Source organism: Bombus flavifrons, chromosome 4 (assembly GCF_040668555.2).
Source record: "Bombus flavifrons isolate JBK064 chromosome 4, iyBomFlav1_principal, whole genome shotgun sequence".
In the NCBI taxonomy this organism is placed as follows: Eukaryota; Metazoa; Arthropoda; class Insecta; order Hymenoptera; family Apidae; genus Bombus; species Bombus flavifrons.
This window is the reverse complement of record NC_138445.1, coordinates 10,821,819-10,839,330: the sequence shown is the minus strand read 5'-3', so window position 1 is coordinate 10,839,330 and position 17,512 is coordinate 10,821,819. Positions and strand designations below refer to the sequence as shown.

General features: G+C 43.4%; 1 protein-coding gene across 1 annotated transcript in view; it reads left to right on the top strand.

The window, feature by feature from the left end:
* The window catches only part of LOC138178770 (netrin receptor UNC5C), a 44,942-nt gene extending 29,126 nt beyond the window's left edge, over positions 1 to 15,816 (top strand). The window contains exons 3-12 of the mRNA XM_069110990.1: positions 1,739 to 2,152; positions 3,212 to 3,493; positions 3,966 to 4,133; positions 4,981 to 5,013; positions 5,500 to 5,664; positions 6,211 to 6,252; positions 11,041 to 11,178; positions 11,764 to 12,261; positions 12,727 to 13,684; positions 14,623 to 15,816. Coding sequence (XP_068967091.1) covers positions 1,739 to 2,152; positions 3,212 to 3,493; positions 3,966 to 4,133; positions 4,981 to 5,013; positions 5,500 to 5,664; positions 6,211 to 6,252; positions 11,041 to 11,178; positions 11,764 to 12,261; positions 12,727 to 13,684; positions 14,623 to 14,794 — 2,870 coding nt within the window. The 3' untranslated portion in view covers positions 14,795 to 15,816. The remainder of the gene's footprint in view (positions 1 to 1,738; positions 2,153 to 3,211; positions 3,494 to 3,965; positions 4,134 to 4,980; positions 5,014 to 5,499; positions 5,665 to 6,210; positions 6,253 to 11,040; positions 11,179 to 11,763; positions 12,262 to 12,726; positions 13,685 to 14,622) is intronic.
* The last annotated feature ends 1,696 nt before the right edge of the window (positions 15,817 to 17,512 follow it).

Genomic DNA, 17,512 nt, shown 5'->3' with positions numbered 1-17,512 from the left:
TTGTTTCCTCGTATTTTCCCAATTCATTCGGATGACCGGCTGCTTTCCGTAAAACGCGTGAAAAATAACGAGCAAGGACAACGATAAAAGGCTGCGACGTCCGATTGTAAAGTCTGTCGATCACGATGTCCATCCGATGTGCACGCGGATCTTGTCGCTGATATTCAAGTTTCGCATGATTGACGCTGATATACTTGTAGAATCCTCGGGAAGATAATACGAATCGTTATAGACAGCGTAAATAAGATAAAAGACAGTGAGTTGATAACTCTGACCACTTTGATTACCACCGTCATTTTTAGAGATATGAAAATACTTTATTCCTATAAAATATATAGCCCAAAGAGAATAACATTATATATGTGAATAACAACATTTTTATGACTCGTGAGAACTTCTTGGACATTTCAAGATCTACTTTTTTAAATAGTGCACGTTTATGCAAATTTATATTTTTATCAACTCAAGAAATGGAACATGGAAATTCCTTTCACCTAATAAAAATCGTAACAAGTAGTACCGCCACTCTTGAATATTTTATTAACTGTGTGTCCTAAACGTATTCGATGCAGTTTTACACTTTCAGAACATTTCCTTAATAAAACAAAATACGCCAGATATAAAGCTCTTCTCCGAAGAAAGGCACACAAGTTTTTGCAATATCGGTTTCCATCACAATCCCGCTGCACGAGTGGCAATTTCATTTTTCCGTTTCCCCTTCTTTTGGGAAGCGGTGCGAGACGGAGAAGTCGATGTACGAGAACGAGAACGATTATCGCGATGAAAATTGTGGCCCTCGGCCAAATGTCGCACGGGGATAAAGGTCTAACCGCTGGTTGGCGGGAAATGCATCGGACTTGTGCACCGGTGCGCCGCGTAAATCCGAAAATTCATTACTGCAGCCTCTCGCGAGCGAGCGAGCGTGCAAAACGGGCCGATTGTTCGCGAGCAGGACGTTCCGGCGAGCGAGACGCCTGGCAGTAATGGGCCGGCGTCAGGATTTACAAGGGGATGGTAACCAGCGTTGGCTATTGTTGACAAGCAAATATAGAATTTTCACGATTCCGATGGAACAATCCCCGGGGGCGGTGAATAACGTCCGCGCGAATTAATAACTCGATCGTAAATTACGATTACGGAGGGTAGAGAAGGGATGGGTTCGTGTATTTAGAATTCAAATGACTGACTGCGCTCCCAGCCTGATCCTGCCTGATTGCCGGTACCCCCATCCGCGCTCCGATTTCTGCCACATGTTAATGACGATAATCCAATTCTACGAATTTATCAGGAACTGATAATAACCAGCGACGTTCGTTTTGATTTGTCCACCAGATTCGAGATTATCGTCCGGCTGGTTTTAATTTGATGTGAAATCATGTGAAGATTGCACTATATATGTGCATATTATATTTATTATCGCATTGCGATAGGCGCTTATTGCTTCAATAATACGAGCAAGAGCGGTATTACGATGAGGAAGTTTGATTTTCAGAGTCATATGCCGACAAGGATGTTAACGTTCATCGATTGTTCGACAATTTCTTCTTTCGAAAGAAAGGTGGTGTCGATGAAACCGCATTATAAAGTACAATACAGAAACATTAAATACACACAAAATTGTAAGCAATAGTCGAAAATCATTTTTGGCACATACATATGTCCTAAAACTTTGTCCAATGCAATATTTGCCAAAGAAAAAATGCTAAGATTATTTAATACAAGTTTGATTTTGTTCCAGAAGGCGAGGACGCCGCGGAAGACGAAGATTCCTATCTCCTGGAAGAGGACGACGTACCTTCAGCGACAATAGCCACCGACACGGAACTAATCTCCGAGGCAGGAGGCCATCTGCCCGTCTTTCTCACCGAACCAGTCGATTCGTTTGTGGTGAAGAACAAACCGGCCACGTTACATTGCAAGGCCGCACACGCGTTGCAGATCTACTTCCGGTGCAACGACGCGAGGGCAGAAGATTCGCAGCAACAGGATTTCGTAGACCCTCACACCGGCACTAGAATAGTCGACTGCGAATTGAACGTAACCAGAGACCACATCGAGGAATATTTTGGCAGAGACAAGTTCAAATGCGAATGTATCGCATGGTCTGGTTCCGGACAGATTAAAAGTCAGCCTGCGACTGTCGATGTTGCTTGTAAGTGCGAAAATAATATTGTCACATCGTATTGTCAAAATGAATATTAGTTTAATATTAATTGGAATAATATTAATTTTTGAAATGTCTCGAAAGATTGACTTTCTGTGTTTTTGTAAGTTACGAATTGAAAGACAGCTTTCTCTGCAATTTAAAACAATTTCTGGCATTCTGGTTATTGAATATACCGATGAATTATAAAATTAGTCAGGCGTAGACTAGTTAGTTTGAGTTGCACAGAAGGTTTAATGTAACGCGAGACATCTCAATTCTTCCAAGAACTTCGCCGATAAATATTCGGCTGTGGACAGTTGTTTGCTCCGCTGTCGGGACAGCCACGACTTTCGTCTTACTTCTGGCCCCTCCTAATTATCTTGATTCTCCTAAGCGAGGTCATTATTTAATTCCGACCCTTAATGCGAGGCAACACAATGACCGGCAACCATGAAGTTTCTAAGAGAATCAATTTAGGAAAGGACCGTTTGTTCGGTACTTTGCGCTTACGTAACTGTCGTTCGGACAAAAACTTTTGCTCCGCGAAAATGCCGTAGATAAATCACTAGAGCTCCTCTTCGACCCACTAGTCTTGTTATCAACGTGATTAAGGACAATTGCACACATTTATCAATACTCGTGTTTTGTAGGTAAAACGTTGCACGGAAATTTTCTATAAATTCGCAATATTTCTTTATCGTTAATTTAACGGTCTTCTTTGCTATTTTTATCTTTCGAATTCGTCGGTACATTCGACGAATTGCACAAAAGTTTCCTTTGACTTACAACGTTTTTTTTATCATTATAATCTTTATAATAACTTTTCTTTCCACTTCTAGTCACTGTCAAATTTCATAGCATCGAATTTCATAGTTTTTTCCTCAACAAATTGTATATATATTTTCTTTAATTTCCAAGATCTCTTTATCGTTATGTACTGTCTTTAATGTAATAATTTTTCTTTCTATTTCCATGTGTCGAATCCACCAATATCTACTATTACTTTTTCTCAAAGAACCTCCGTTTGTATCATGTTTCTAACAGCCATAAATCCCATTTTCTCAGACCTGAAGAAGCAATTTGAATCTCCACCGTACTCGGTATCGGTGGAAGCAGGCCAGAGCACCGAACTCAGGTGTCTTCCTCCTGTGGGAGTGCCACCACCGAGGGTGTACTGGCTAAGAAATAACGTCCCCGTCGACACGGAGTCGGACACGCTTTTAGTGTCTAGCGAGGGACACCTTCTGGTTGGCCAAGCGAAGCTAAGCCATCAGGCGAATTACACTTGTGTCGCGGAGAATATCGCGGCCAAGAGGCTTAGCGAGCCTGTCAGCCTGACAGTTTATGGTAAGTTTGCTTTGATGGCATATAATTGCACGTTACTTCTCGTGATTTGTTTCCATATTCCATTTCAAAGGAATACGTGATGTAATTAGACGTAAATGACTTTGAACTTCTATTAACTCTCCATAGGCGAAATGTATTTTTTAATTTTCGGTGGATAAAACATTTTAGTATTCTTGATTTTTTTAAATTGTTGAATATTTATTTTTATAATTATTTCTTTGTAAAAATGAAAACTCTTTTCGAAGAAATTTGACGATGAAACACAGATTGCCGACGGTCTTGTTCGTCTGTTGAAGTAACAAAGCAAAATAGCTATTTTTACTATAATACTATAATATATAATAGATACAAAAATCAGAGTTTCAATTCAATGGATCAAGAATGCTATAATTCAACTGTATCTGCATTTTCTACTCTTTCCAAGATGCTAAACGAAACCAAAATTAAAATATCCATAAAAATTTGGTTACAGTGAAGGGTGGATGGTCCTCGTGGTCCGCATGGTCCGAATGTCACTCGAGATGCGCGAAAGGTGGCCAAAAACGAACTCGAACATGTACGAATCCCGCCCCCATGAATGGTGGTCAGCCTTGCATGGGTCCGTCTCAACAGAAGATGGACTGCAACATCGCCTGTCCCGGTAAGTGTCCCGTGAATTCATTATCCAGCCGGGACAGAATGAGATTTTCAAGGAAGCATCACGGTTCGTTAACGTCGATACGCCGTTCGGTTCCGCGACTGAACAGAGATTTCTTGCCGACGTTGTCCCTACCACGCGTCTATTTCTATCCGGTGGCGAACGAGCGAGCAAGAGATCATCGTCTTCTCTTCGTTCGATTGTGAGTCGTGTTGCGCGGGAACGACGCGACGGTCGGGCAAGCAGGTTCTACCACGACAAACCGATATTACCGATGCCAAGGGAGAGGAGAGGCTCTCTCGTTTGATTTACGAGCTTCCCTCTTTCCCTCTTCGAATGTCGCCGATGTCTCAACAGGAGGCGGTTCTCAGCTCTCTTAAATTGTATTCACCTTTCGAAAATGCTTCGCGACATCCCGAAGGAGAAACCTGCACGCACGATCGGCCATGCGCCGAGTGCTATTGAAAATCGTCGGGGGCAACGTCCACGGGAAACGTGGCGGGGAGTCGCGGAGGATCGACGAGTGAAATATTAACCCCTTGTCTCGTGGTTCGCGCTGACACGCTGCACTGGCAGAATTTTGATATGGTTACTCGTTTTGAGTGTTATCCTCGACCAAGAGTCGAGCTCTTGAATGTAAATGGCAGGTAATTGGAAAATGAAGATGGATATGCATATATGTATTTTCTGTTTGGTAAAGACGAGAATGGCGAGACAGGGAGTTAATTAGAAAGTCTATTGATACTATTGACTGTCGCTTATGTGTGCGCACGTGTTTCTCACTAACTGTCTGTCCCGCTTTCGATAATGCACCTATACGTCTTTCTGTCTAACGCTCGCTTCGGAATAGCCGGCACTCTGGAGGAGTTTACCAACGCTCTAGGTAAGTGTATACTCGTAAATCCGCTTCAAAAGCCAACCATTAAATTAAAAAAGAAAAAAAAATAGAAAGAAAGACAGAAAACATCCACGTATAATATCCACATAATATTCCTATTCAAAAGCAAACGCTAGAAAAGGGAAAAAGATTTCCCTCTAGGGAAAGAATCATTTGTAAGTATCGCGTCGGAACTACTCGAATCATGGCCAAAGATCGAACGCATACGGAACAGAGACTGCTTTTTTCCACGGGGCCGGTACGAGTCAATTAAACGGAAAGGAAGCGAAGTCCTCACGACCGAATTGACGAGTATGGCTTTCGAAAAAGGCTCGTGGGGATACGGACGAGTTACGAGTCTCGCTGTCCCGTTTCCACGTAGCTTTTTACCCATCGCTTTAACGGCGATCCGAGTTCCCCTTAACGACCTCACGAAAGAAAGACGATCCTTCGAACCGTTCGCCTCTTTTTTCTTTTCCCGGGGACACACAGTGGTGGACGGAGGATGGTCCAGATGGTCGGCATGGTCGGTGTGCGGCACCGACTGTACGCATACAAGAAGAAGATCCTGTGACGAGCCACCACCCAGCCACGGTGGACGACCTTGTCAAGGGAGGGACATCAGCGTGGCGAATTGCACCGGCGGCATGTGCAACAGTAAGTCACGAGATCCTTTCCCACTTGTCACGACTCTCTTCGGCGCCACATCGGCTCATCCACGTGAAAAATATACCTTGTTCGCGAGAATACACAAGCTAATCACCTTTAAGGTGGATCGAGGGTAGGCTGAACGGCTTAGAAGATAGTAGAAGCTTTTTTCGTAGATCGGATAAGGAATAATATATGTTCGATGATTCGAGTTTAACTGGACTCCATTTTATCGGTAAAGTGAAACTTTGTGGTGTTTGGAAAGTCTGTTTGGGGATTCAGAGTTCTGGATTTTTCTATAGTGTGAGTTGAAGGTGATCAGTGTGTAATTAGAGTTGATTAACGACCAAGTAAAATGAATATTCAAGTAGTTTTATGTTTTCTGTTTTATGAAGTCGATCATTCCTGAATAATTATAGACTATAATTATCTTTATGACTACTGCTTCTTGCCTCGCATAGAGAATATACTTATCATAAATTAATCTTTACTCACCATTCGCCGCAAACGCTTTGATAATCGTGCCATTCTACCAGGCTCCTGTTTCTTTTCCAGATGGTAACACGAAAATGGGCGGCGCACACTTGACCGAGCATGGTAAGTTCAAACTTAAAAATTCACTTTTTCCTTAATACTTGATTCTCTTAATAAAACCTGGTATAATCTTGAGAAAATGTTATAATTCTATGTTTGTACGTGCCATGTTTGTGGCACAAAGAGTTCGACATCACGATTGGACAATAGCGATTCACAAAACGTTCGAGACCCACCCCCGATCCGTTCCGCGGTGGCGACGTGCGAAAATCGAAATAAAATATGGCGAGTAGGCGTAAGGCACGACCAGCCGCGAAGAAAACGCGCCTAACTCGTCGCGCGACATTCTTAGATGGATTCTTCACGGTTTGTGAGCGCCGTTTATATCCGCCGTAGAGCTCGGTTCGCGATCAGATACCATTCAAATCGTTCGTCCCATGTTGGGAAAATAGAACAGAGCGATCGTGCGCTGAGCGCCGCTCTAAGAACGATATTCATCGATTCAGGTATATTAATGCGAATGTCGAAGGCGTCACGAGCCTTTAAACGGTTGCGCGTCGTCGAACAATTGATGCAGAGGAAAATAATTCCAATAGCGAATGAGTACACCCATATTTATGCAGAAACGATGAAGAAGAATAACCAATAAACGATTGATACTAAGAGGAAAAAAAAACGATCAAAGAATTTAATTCTCGAATAAACTAAATCAAAGAATAAACTAAAATTATCAGTGAAATTTTACAAAACAAATTTTACTTCGTTTAAAATTTTAAAATTCTAAAAGCTATTTTGTACAATGCAATTCTGTAATCTACAACCTGTCAATTCACGAATAACAATCGATAAATTATTATAGAAGAGGATTGCGATCTTCGATTCTCGCAACTCACGCTCCAATACCTTCTCTTCTTCTTACCCAATTTACCATCCACCTCTTGTACAATTCCAGTCGCTTGCCATCGGTTTAATAATCGTTTTCCAGCCCGAGGAAAAATGCCTCCTCATTCCCCCGTCATCCCTCCGCTATTTACCCAGCAAGTTTTCCACGCCAATGACGAAGGTCCACAGCCCCTCCGCGTATTTACTTTTAATTACGCGACCGGTTAATTATTGACGCTCCGCAGGACGATCGTCGAAGGGCCGATTCGCGGTCCAAACAGTCGCAACAATGAGGTGGCGGCTGCTGCTAGTCAAGGGTGGCCCACTGGTCCGTATAGATCCAGACACAACCCCCGTTAGCTGGACGATTCTATCGACCGAACCACATCAAAGTTGCACGCGATACCGTTCGACGTAGGCTGTATTCTCTCCCCATTCCGCCTCGCGTCGACGGGGGTGGGTTCGCTTTAATATCGAAGAAAATTATGTAATCGGTAGCCGTTACGCCTCCCGCGCCCCTTCCAACAGGGGAAATTGATCGTGCATGCAAATAAAGTGCCATTATCCCGTGGCGAAACTCTGAACGTGAGTATATGGATGGTCGAACAGAGGGAAGAGAGAGGGTAGCAACCACCACCCTTTGGAACTTCGATTTTCGTCGAAAGCCACGATAAGACGCGAAAACTGTTGCGAATTACACCCCAGTGGTTGGTGAGAGGTTTTAGGATAGTTTTCGCTGAAATGGTTAACTCTTAGGTAGAAAACCAAGATTCTGAAATTATTCAACGAGCGTGTAGGTATGTTTGCGGGTACGATATTTGAAAGTTTTCCATAGACTTCGACGATAAAGAATGCTGGAGAAAAGAGGAGCCGAAAATAAAATGTTAGTGAAAGGAATATAGAATATCCAATAGTTGTACCAGAGTTAAAGTAAAGTGGAATACACGTACTTCGAGTTTACATACGAATTTTCTTTCTCTCTTTCTCTTTCGCGAATCTTTTCCAATTCTTTTTCATAAAAATATATGTGTATTTTATAAAAATTCCTACAGCGTTTTATTGCCTACGGTGTTTCAAAGTAGTTACGTCTCTTTCGAGGAAAGATTCACGAAAGTGAGATAACAAAAGAAAAAGGCAATCGAAGCCAGAATTCTTTCAAGGGGTTCCGAATGAATTATAGGCTTCAGATACGTTAGGTCGAGGTTATGAAGCGTTATCAATTGCCGTTAAGAAAATAAATCTCTGCGACCCCCTGCACTCGCTCCACTTTTCAGTTTGCGGAGGGTGAAGCACGCGAACGATCCAGGCGAATGGAGGAGAGAGCCTGCGTAACCCGACTAACGACGTGGAACTATTGCGTTTCAGGGAATAGATCCTCTTTCTCCTTTCTCCCCCTTATTTTCTGGATCTTCGTATGCGTTTTCGTCGCGGCGTATATTGATGTTCGAAGCACGTGTCCCGGGACCAGCGTGCGCCAAGCAGACGCACATGATCCTGCGAACGAGAAGCCGGCTCTCCTCCGAGAGTCACGTACCGGGGTTACAACCGGGAATGGCTTTGACATTCTAAAATTGGAAGAAGCTTAGGAACGTCAGCCGCCGCTTTCTCGCCGCGCCGGAGATCTGATGGTATTTGTCGAAAATCTCCTGAATCAGACACGGATACCTTGAACGTGGCAATGAGACGATGAAGGCTAGACACCGTGGAAAGAATTATTTTCCCCTTTTTCTTTTTTACGTTTTAGAGCGAGTAACTTCGCTGATAGGCGATTAGGTGATAGTTTGTAGAATTTATTTAAAAGTTTTCGGAGACTGTGGGGCAACTGCTTAAAGCTAGTTCTAGTTCTCAGCGAAGTTTCATATTGCAAGATTTTTGATAAAGAACTTTTGTAATGAAGCAATAAGATTACTCTTGTTTTCAACGACGGTAATACAGAGCTCTGTGAATTTAAAGGCTGAACTTGGTTTCATGTTAGACATTTTTACGAGGAATCTCTATAGTACAAATAATAATTTATTTCACAGGGAAAATATCGTTTCAACTTTTCCGTCAACTTTCTTTATGTCAAATGAAACTTCAATGCTTTATGCTATATCATGAACTTCGAATTGCACGTTTGTCGTAGTAAATCGATTAATATGTCAGTACTTTATTTTTAATTATTTTAAGTATTTTTTAATCAAATATTACAACCGTCTGGAGACTTTTGAGCAACATTCGCTAGGAGAAAAGTTGTACGAGTAATTGCTTTACTCTCCTCTCGTTTCGTAAAGTGGTATCCGCGAACTTTCGCGATTTACGACGGCACGTCGCCTGTCGAATGAAGCGTTCACAAGCGATCCATTCGCGGCTCACCGGGACAAGAAGCACCGATGAATTCCTGCGTTACATAATTCATAAAATGCCATTCGAATCTCGGTGAAACTTTGCATACAGCGTAATTCAATCCCGATTTTACACGGACGATAAGAATATCGTGGTGTACGATGACGTAATCTCTCTTTCTTGTCCTCTTTACCTCCTCCTACTACGTTTTTCGCGGTTTTAATCGCGTCCCACGTCGTCTTTGTTACCATCCTGTGTTCACTGACCGTCGAGCGACACGACACCACTTAAAATTATTATTCCGTTCGAGTTCTCTGCACGCTTGCCGTGGTGGTTTTTATTACGGGCCGTTTAACGGCCACGATAATAATGATCCGAATGTTTATCGTCGAAAGCGCGGAATAAACGTGCCACGATGTAAAACGATAAAACAGGAGACACGAAGGGAGACGAGCGAAGGTTGTGTTCCCTTGGCGTAAATGGAGAGGAACCGAGCTTGAAACTTTCCTTAGACGATGCTCGTAATATTTAGCGGTACGCGGGAAACGTTTAAAAACTCGTCTTCGTCTTCTTCTGTCTGCCTGTCTCCTTCTCGTCGTCAACTCTGTGCGTACCATTGGTCCACGCGAACACGTTTCGTCGTAAAAAAGGAAAAGGAAGAGGGAAAGAAGGAGGAGAAAGAAGAAGAGCGTATAAAAGTTGCCGCGTAAATTATTCATGAATGGTGGTCGGCTCTGCTCGTCCACGATGAGCACACTTCGCGGATACGCGAGAATTACCGGCGCCATTTGCACGCTACGTCTTAAACGGCGGCGGAGAGATCGTATCGCGGAGTGGCCCCTTAAAACGAGGAATTAACGCCCGCTGGTTACTGTAATCTCCGACCGGGCGATAATCTTTCGACGCGCGGCTTAACGCCATGCCGTAACAAAGTCTCGAATTAGCGGCTATGCTTTCTCGCTTCTGTAGCGTGTTCCCCGGAAACAAACCTGCCAGAGTTTGGACAGTGAGTGGTCGGCCGCGTGCATGATTTCGCGTTGACTCATGTTTCAAAGAAAGTCTCGAGAGATACGGTATCTTGGAGATCTAGTCGATTCGCGAGTGTTAAGTGGTGGAACTTAATTGGGCACTAATTAGTTGTGCCGATGGATGTTCACTAGCTTAAAAAGAGAAAATCTAGTATGCTATAATGGGATCTTCGGTGTGGGAAATTTTCAGTGTTTAATCTCTTGAGGGACGAATTCATTAACACACTACGCGCAAATGATAACTTCGTCGAAAGTGTCTACATTTTTTTAATAATTACGAAGACGAACGATTTGATACCTGTGAGTTTCGTAGGTTGGATGGCTAAGATTAAATATTCATAAAAATATTCCTTGCACTCAGGAATATTTATTCGCAATAATATTGTCAATTAGTCACCTTCTAAAACTAGACTTTAATTATAGAGGAACATACAACATATAAACGTACGCATATGCGCCAGTATCCCTCAAGAGGTTGCGAAGAAAATACAATAAAAATCAGTTTCGATGATAAAGTAATTAACATTCTACAATTCCTGTACTACCATGTCGTACGTGTCTGTGACCGGTTCGTGAGACAGGAATAAGAAAGAAACGCGTCGTTTGATGTTCACAGCGAACCGGCAGATGGACTTGGCTCTGTACGGCGGCGTGACTATCGTGTGTGCAGTAGTCGGCGGTCTGGCATTTTTCATAACGAAGATGCTGAGGCGCAAAGGTCGGGACCATTCTCTTTACTCCATGGCCCGTAACGGTAAGCATTTCACAAATGGAAGAAAAAAGAAAGAAAGCCAGCCGCGTTGGCTGTTCGCGAACGAAGGAGCGAAACATGACGTTCCGCGGCTGTATGTAATTATATCTCGCGTTTGTGTCGTCTTTCAAGAAAGTTGAACTCGTTCTCGTTCCTTCGTCACGCTACACTCGATCGAAATGATACTATTTCGAAATGTGATCGACGCCACGTGTTCGCTACTTTCATCCACGTATCAAGAAAATTTGAGACGATAGCTCTGACTATGTGAGTTAAATATAGAAGAATCGTAGTTCTTGGATGGAATGCTTCATCGTCGTTCGATCATTTGATATCCAGCGATGAAGAATAAACGTTACGCATCGTAAGAAAAATTTATCGGTGAAACGAAGAAAACTTCTCAGATTCCTGTGTACACGCTCAACTCGCCTAGCCAGAACGCATCACAATGTAAACATCAAATATTCTAAAAACCTGATGAAAGTGGCGGACGTGGTTAGCCCTTGAAATCGGAATAGTATCACAGCGGCGTCTGTCCGCAGCGCGCAGAGATACCCACGAGCCGTGGCTCGGCGGTGTGCGTTTCAGAATTCCAGCCGGAGTTCTTCCCGGACCAGGACAAGAAGCTGAGTCTACAGCCGGACGTAACAGCGACGAGCGTTCCGGCCTGTTACGAGTATCCTTTCGACCCGAAGCTGTCGATGTCGAGATCCCTCTCCGAGCACCATTACGACGTGCCCCACCTATCGATCGCTCCACAACCGTCGCCAATGTCACCAACGCCAAGCACGTCGACGCAGGAATCGTGCAGCGACAAACAGATCCATTCCGATTGCGAGAACAGCATCACTAGCTCGTACCCGTCATCCGACTCGACGTACAACGTCGCCTCGGAGAGCGTTCGTTTACCGAAGCTTGAGACCGGAAACGTTGCTGGAGCGGCGGTAAACACACGTGGCGCGCTTTTGGTGATTCCGGACGCGGGCATATCGATGTCGGTACCCGAGGGAGCCGTGCCGAAGCCACTCAGGGAGGAACTCTACTTGGCGGTGCTGAACGAGGATCGCTTTAGGCCTCGATTACCCGGTAAGTGGTGCGTGCATTATTAATTGCCAGGCGCTGTCCGTGACGGTTCCGCCGGAACGAACACCTCATCGATCCGACTCGATTACGATTCAATTGACGCGGACGGTCTCGATGGAATGGTCTGGGAGTCTTTGAGGCGAGAACGCTTCCAGCCCTGATGTTGCTCCGTCTAATTGCAAATTGTGGCGCGTGTAATAGATGTGTATCCTCGTGGAAAGACGTGAGATCGCTTCTCAAGAGATTAGATTCAGTTTCTTGCAGATATTCGCAAACAGACAATTCTATATTCCGTACGACTGACTAGAAGTTCAATTGTATGACTAGAAATTTGATCGCGATCAAAAGAAAAAATTGTTTTCAAACGTTTCCGCGTTTTCAAACTTTCATAATTCTGTTCTTTTCTGCTCCTCTATCCCTTATGACACGCATGGAAGCAATTGCTAGAGATTTTTGTGTTTCCTCCAGACGGTATCACGCAACTATCCGCGGTGGTGACCTCCGGCCCTTCGTCGGCGACTTTCAACAAGCCAGTAATCCTGCAGTTCGAGCACTGCGCGATGCTTCATCCAGCAACGTGGGAGTTGAGCGTCTGGGCTAGCGATGGTCTAAGCGTCGAGGACGGTACAGCGATCGCCTCTTCCAAAGATCATCAATCGATCACGTGGACAAGAGTGTTAACGTTAGGCAACGAGACGATCAACACGCCGCTGTTCACGCAGCTGGATCACGCGGAAGCCTTCATCGTGACGGAACAACTGAGAGGCTACGTTCTAGCTGGCCAAAGTTGCGAAAACGTGATTGCCACGAAGAGACTGCGGCTAGCGTTGTTTGCCAGCCAGGCAGGCCAATGTTGCGTCCGAGTGTACACCGTGGAAGACACGAAGGCTGCCATGAAGGCGATCGTCGACAGAGAATCTCAAATTAGAGGTTACTTGCTGGATAAGCCAAGAACCCTGCTGTTCCAAGACAACGGTGAATCGCTCTGCGTCAGCCTCGAAGAAGTTGGCAATGAGTGGCAGAGCAAGTCGCCCACGGAACGGCAGGAGATTTCGTTCAGGGACATGTGGAACTGCCAGGAGAACACGAAACACGTAACTTTCGGGTTGGACACCGCGTTCGGACCTACCAGCAGCAGAAGCTACAAACTCCAAGTATCGCAAGGGAACTCGGACACCAGGCAGGTGTTCAGGATCGTGTACGACGGCGTGAAGCAATTGATCTCATCCGGAAGCGTGACTAGACCGCTCAGAGAGGTGACTGTGGTCAGCAGCGGGCATGCTAATAACGCGACCACCGACTCCACCACCCTCAGACCGTTTCGGTTTACCAGGTCCCTAAGGAAACAGCTATGCCAATGCCTGGACCCGCCGAACGCTCTTGGCAACGACTGGAGGATGCTGGCGCAGAGGCTTCAAGTCGACAGGTTGGTAATCTTGAGATTTCCATATTTGCTTGGATAGATGCTTTTCTGTTACTTTGGTAATTCGATCGACTGACGGGATATATCCTCCGGGGACACTGATAGTTTCTTTATATGCTACCGTTACTGGGTATCTCTTTCAAGGCTCCGCGTCCCACAGGAGTTGATTGTTCTTGACAGCCGGTGATTTGTAAGGATCGTATGGCCATTTTCGATGCAGAAATCAATACGAGGGATTTGCAAATGTCTTAGACTACGGTAGAATTATGCTAATCTGAATATATCGGGAGACTGATAGTTTCGATTATCGAGGTTTATTTGTTAACCTCTTCACTTGTTCTTATCAGTTTTGATAGTAAGAGCTAACCTTCAGAAAATCGAAGTCGAATGTTCAGCTTGTCCGCGACATACGTAATTTATTATTCACGTAAACAAGTAATTTTATACTTAATTTATCATAAGAAGATACGTTTATGTGATTGCAGTTCTCCTCAATCGTACTTTGGATAATAAGAAATCAGCTTTATAGCTTATGCGTATACTTGAAACTTAGGATCGACTTGTTCATACATAATTCTACTATATTTAAAAAGTTTGTGATAGAATTTCAATTTAATTTTATAATAATTTTTTTATAATAATTTTATATTAATTTTATTTAATTTCTGATTTTTATCGAATTTTCTTGATCTATAAATCGGGGAACATTTATCTTAATCATATTACTCTACGAATTTCTATATTTCAATTTCTGTTTGACAAACATAAAGACTGATTCTGTTTCTGAAAAAAAAATTTGTTGACCATAGGAAAACAGGACTATGAGTCAAAGATCACGTGAAAGATCAGTACAATTCATCTAATAACAGCTTCTACTTTTCCATCACCGATAGCTTTTCTTCTATTCTAACGAAAGACGCGTGGATTTCCTTGACTTGCAGGTACATCAACTACTTCGCCACCAAGTCCAGTCCCACGGAGCATATCTTGGACCTGTGGGAAGCGAAACACCACGAGCCAACCGCGGTGACCGACCTCCTGAACCATCTTCGAGTGATGGGCAGAACCGACGCGGCCACGATTCTGGAGGCCCAACTGGGTCCGTGGCTCTGAACGAACGGAACCTCGACGCCACGTGACGTTCCCTGTGGTGAGTGAAAGTCCATGAACGAGCCGAGTGAACAAAAAAAGAAACGAAAAGTGGTGAACCGAACATTGTTTTGGAGTGGAGAAGCCGGTTCTCCGGGACGGACTTATCGAAACACTGCCTTAATTTTGCGCGGGTCAAAACTGTCTCTCTCCCGCTTACCCCTTTTGTACATAGAAATTTTCGTCTCTTTCTTTTCCCTTATTTTCTATTTTGTTTCTTTTGTAAGATGAACGTTGTTCGAGGTGACATCGTCGGATCTATACGAGGATCGTATTGTAATAATCGTGAAACGAAGTAAACTAGAGACTATACGTTTAGATGGTTATATATGTGTACATATCGTGCTAAGGACTGGCGAGCAAATGCAAATGGATATATCCATTTAGACGGATGTTTATATATATATATATATATAAATAAATATATATAAAAATATATATATAGTTAGATAGATAGAGAAACATCGAGCATGGAACGAACTACGAAAACGAAGAAAAGAAAAATCGTTCCAACGCGGTGAAAGAAGTAAAACGAAAAAAAATAAACGAACAACATAAGGTAAGGAGGGAAAAATGGAAGATGTTTTTATCGATTTGTTATATACGGATGCACGAGCACACACGCGAGTGGCCACCGGTTTCCTGGAAGGATGATCGTGCCAAAATTCTCACTCTCGGTTTCGAAACCCACGAACCCGTTTCCGTTAAAGTTTGTATTCAGATGTTTGTTAAAAACTATGCGTCTGTGGTTTCTTTCGTGCACATCGACAATACCATTGTCCCGTGGCCCGTTCAACCCTCGAACAACACGGCGAGGGATAATGCACGCTCGCGCGCGCACACCTGAACGGGGCGGAAGTTCGATCGCGTAGAAAACGACCTCTATTCGCGGTAAAAATCGGATAATTTTTAAATCGATGCAAGTTTATTTGGAAGAATTGTATATTTGTTACTTTCGACGAATAAAATATTCTTGTATACCTCGAGTGGTTGTTCATTCATTTTTCATCCCTCTTTTGCTCCTCCTACCTTCGTGAAAAAATTTCCAATTTTCCAATTTTTCAAAATGTCCAATCTTTCGCTACTTTCACGAAAGTTGAAATAATTAAGATAAATGAAATTTTCGATATTGTCGAAACACGAATCCACGATTAAAGGAGAAAGGAAACTGTCGGATTTAACACGAGCCGAATTTAATTTCGACTCAACATAAGTGTGGATTAGGTGTGCCGTATGTTAGAATAAATAGAGGCTGAACTGGATTAGGTCTACAAACACGAGAAATGAATTCGGTATAACTACATCCTGAGGTAAGTAATTGAAAGCTGAACAAATAGAAATATTCTCATGTGGAAGGATTTGTAAAATATTCAAGTCCCTAATTTAATAAACGTCTCTCATAAATAGAAGCCCTATAGACTTGACGTATCTCTAACAAATTAGTATTAAATTTCTGCGTAATAGGATCATAATTACGAGGGGAAGGTTCGGTTAATATTCACGCGAAAAACTTTCCTAAATAAGAAACCCTGTCGAGGTGAAACGAGTAACACGATACGAACACATCTAATACCCAAAGAGACGCTGAAAGAATGCTGCTTTCACTGGTCCAGTGAGTCAGCATCGATCGCGCGGACTCCCACATTTCTGACGAGTAATCGTTGCAAAGTTTCAACGGCGACCATCACGTTCCTCCATTACCAAGTTTCGATTCCGTGATATCGAATAACCGTTTCCAGCGCGCCATGCGTGCACTTAATACGACCGCGAATTAGTTTCAAACCTTTTACCTCGATGCCACCGTTCCCAGAATTACGGACGTGCTCGCGTAGAACGCCTCGAAAATGGAGCAACAAACCGGCTAACCAAGGAACATTCGTGCACTACTTTGCCATTCGCTTGAAAGTTACCATTTTCTATTCCACTGATTCGACGAATCTAAAATAAATCCCACGAATCACTTTGCACGATTTAATGAAATTTATCGAAACCAAAGTAAATAAATATCTCGTTAAATTCTGACGTGAAATAATATTTCAATTTTATGAAATTTTTCATGAAAGAATATCAATCTACCCTGAACACATATATTTATAAATGTAGACTTTCGAATAGATGTATAACCGAGTCTTTCAATGAACACGTTCGAGAATCGACGTTTCTAAAGGATATTCGTAGGCGCGAACTCCATATTTCAACGAAGCACGCTGAAAGAAAATTGCATTTCTTTCGGTAATAGCTTCACAGAACACGATTTGTTGCACGGCCGCGTGCCACATAAATCTAAGTAAATACAGTTTCATGTCCGTTAGAGGAGCACGCAACGCGGCTCAATCAAACTAGACGACGTCGAGACGCGATTCAGCTAGGCGATCTATCGGACACGGAACACCGTCTGTCACGGTCTTTCACGAAAGACACAATGGCTGCCGCAAATGCATTTTATCGACGTATCGTCGATAATTTCCAGCGAAACACTCTTTTTTTTTCTCGCGCTCTTTTTCTCTCTTTCTTCCATTCTCCGACCAGCCACTGCTTCCAACATCGACGACACAGACGCTTCACTTCAATTCCGTGTTTCCTCGTCCCCGAGCCTATGATTCGACGAAGACGAAACGTTTTGTCCTCCTTGAGCTGTACGTTCTTAGTCGAACGAGCCCGAGAATCACTACCAAAGAATAT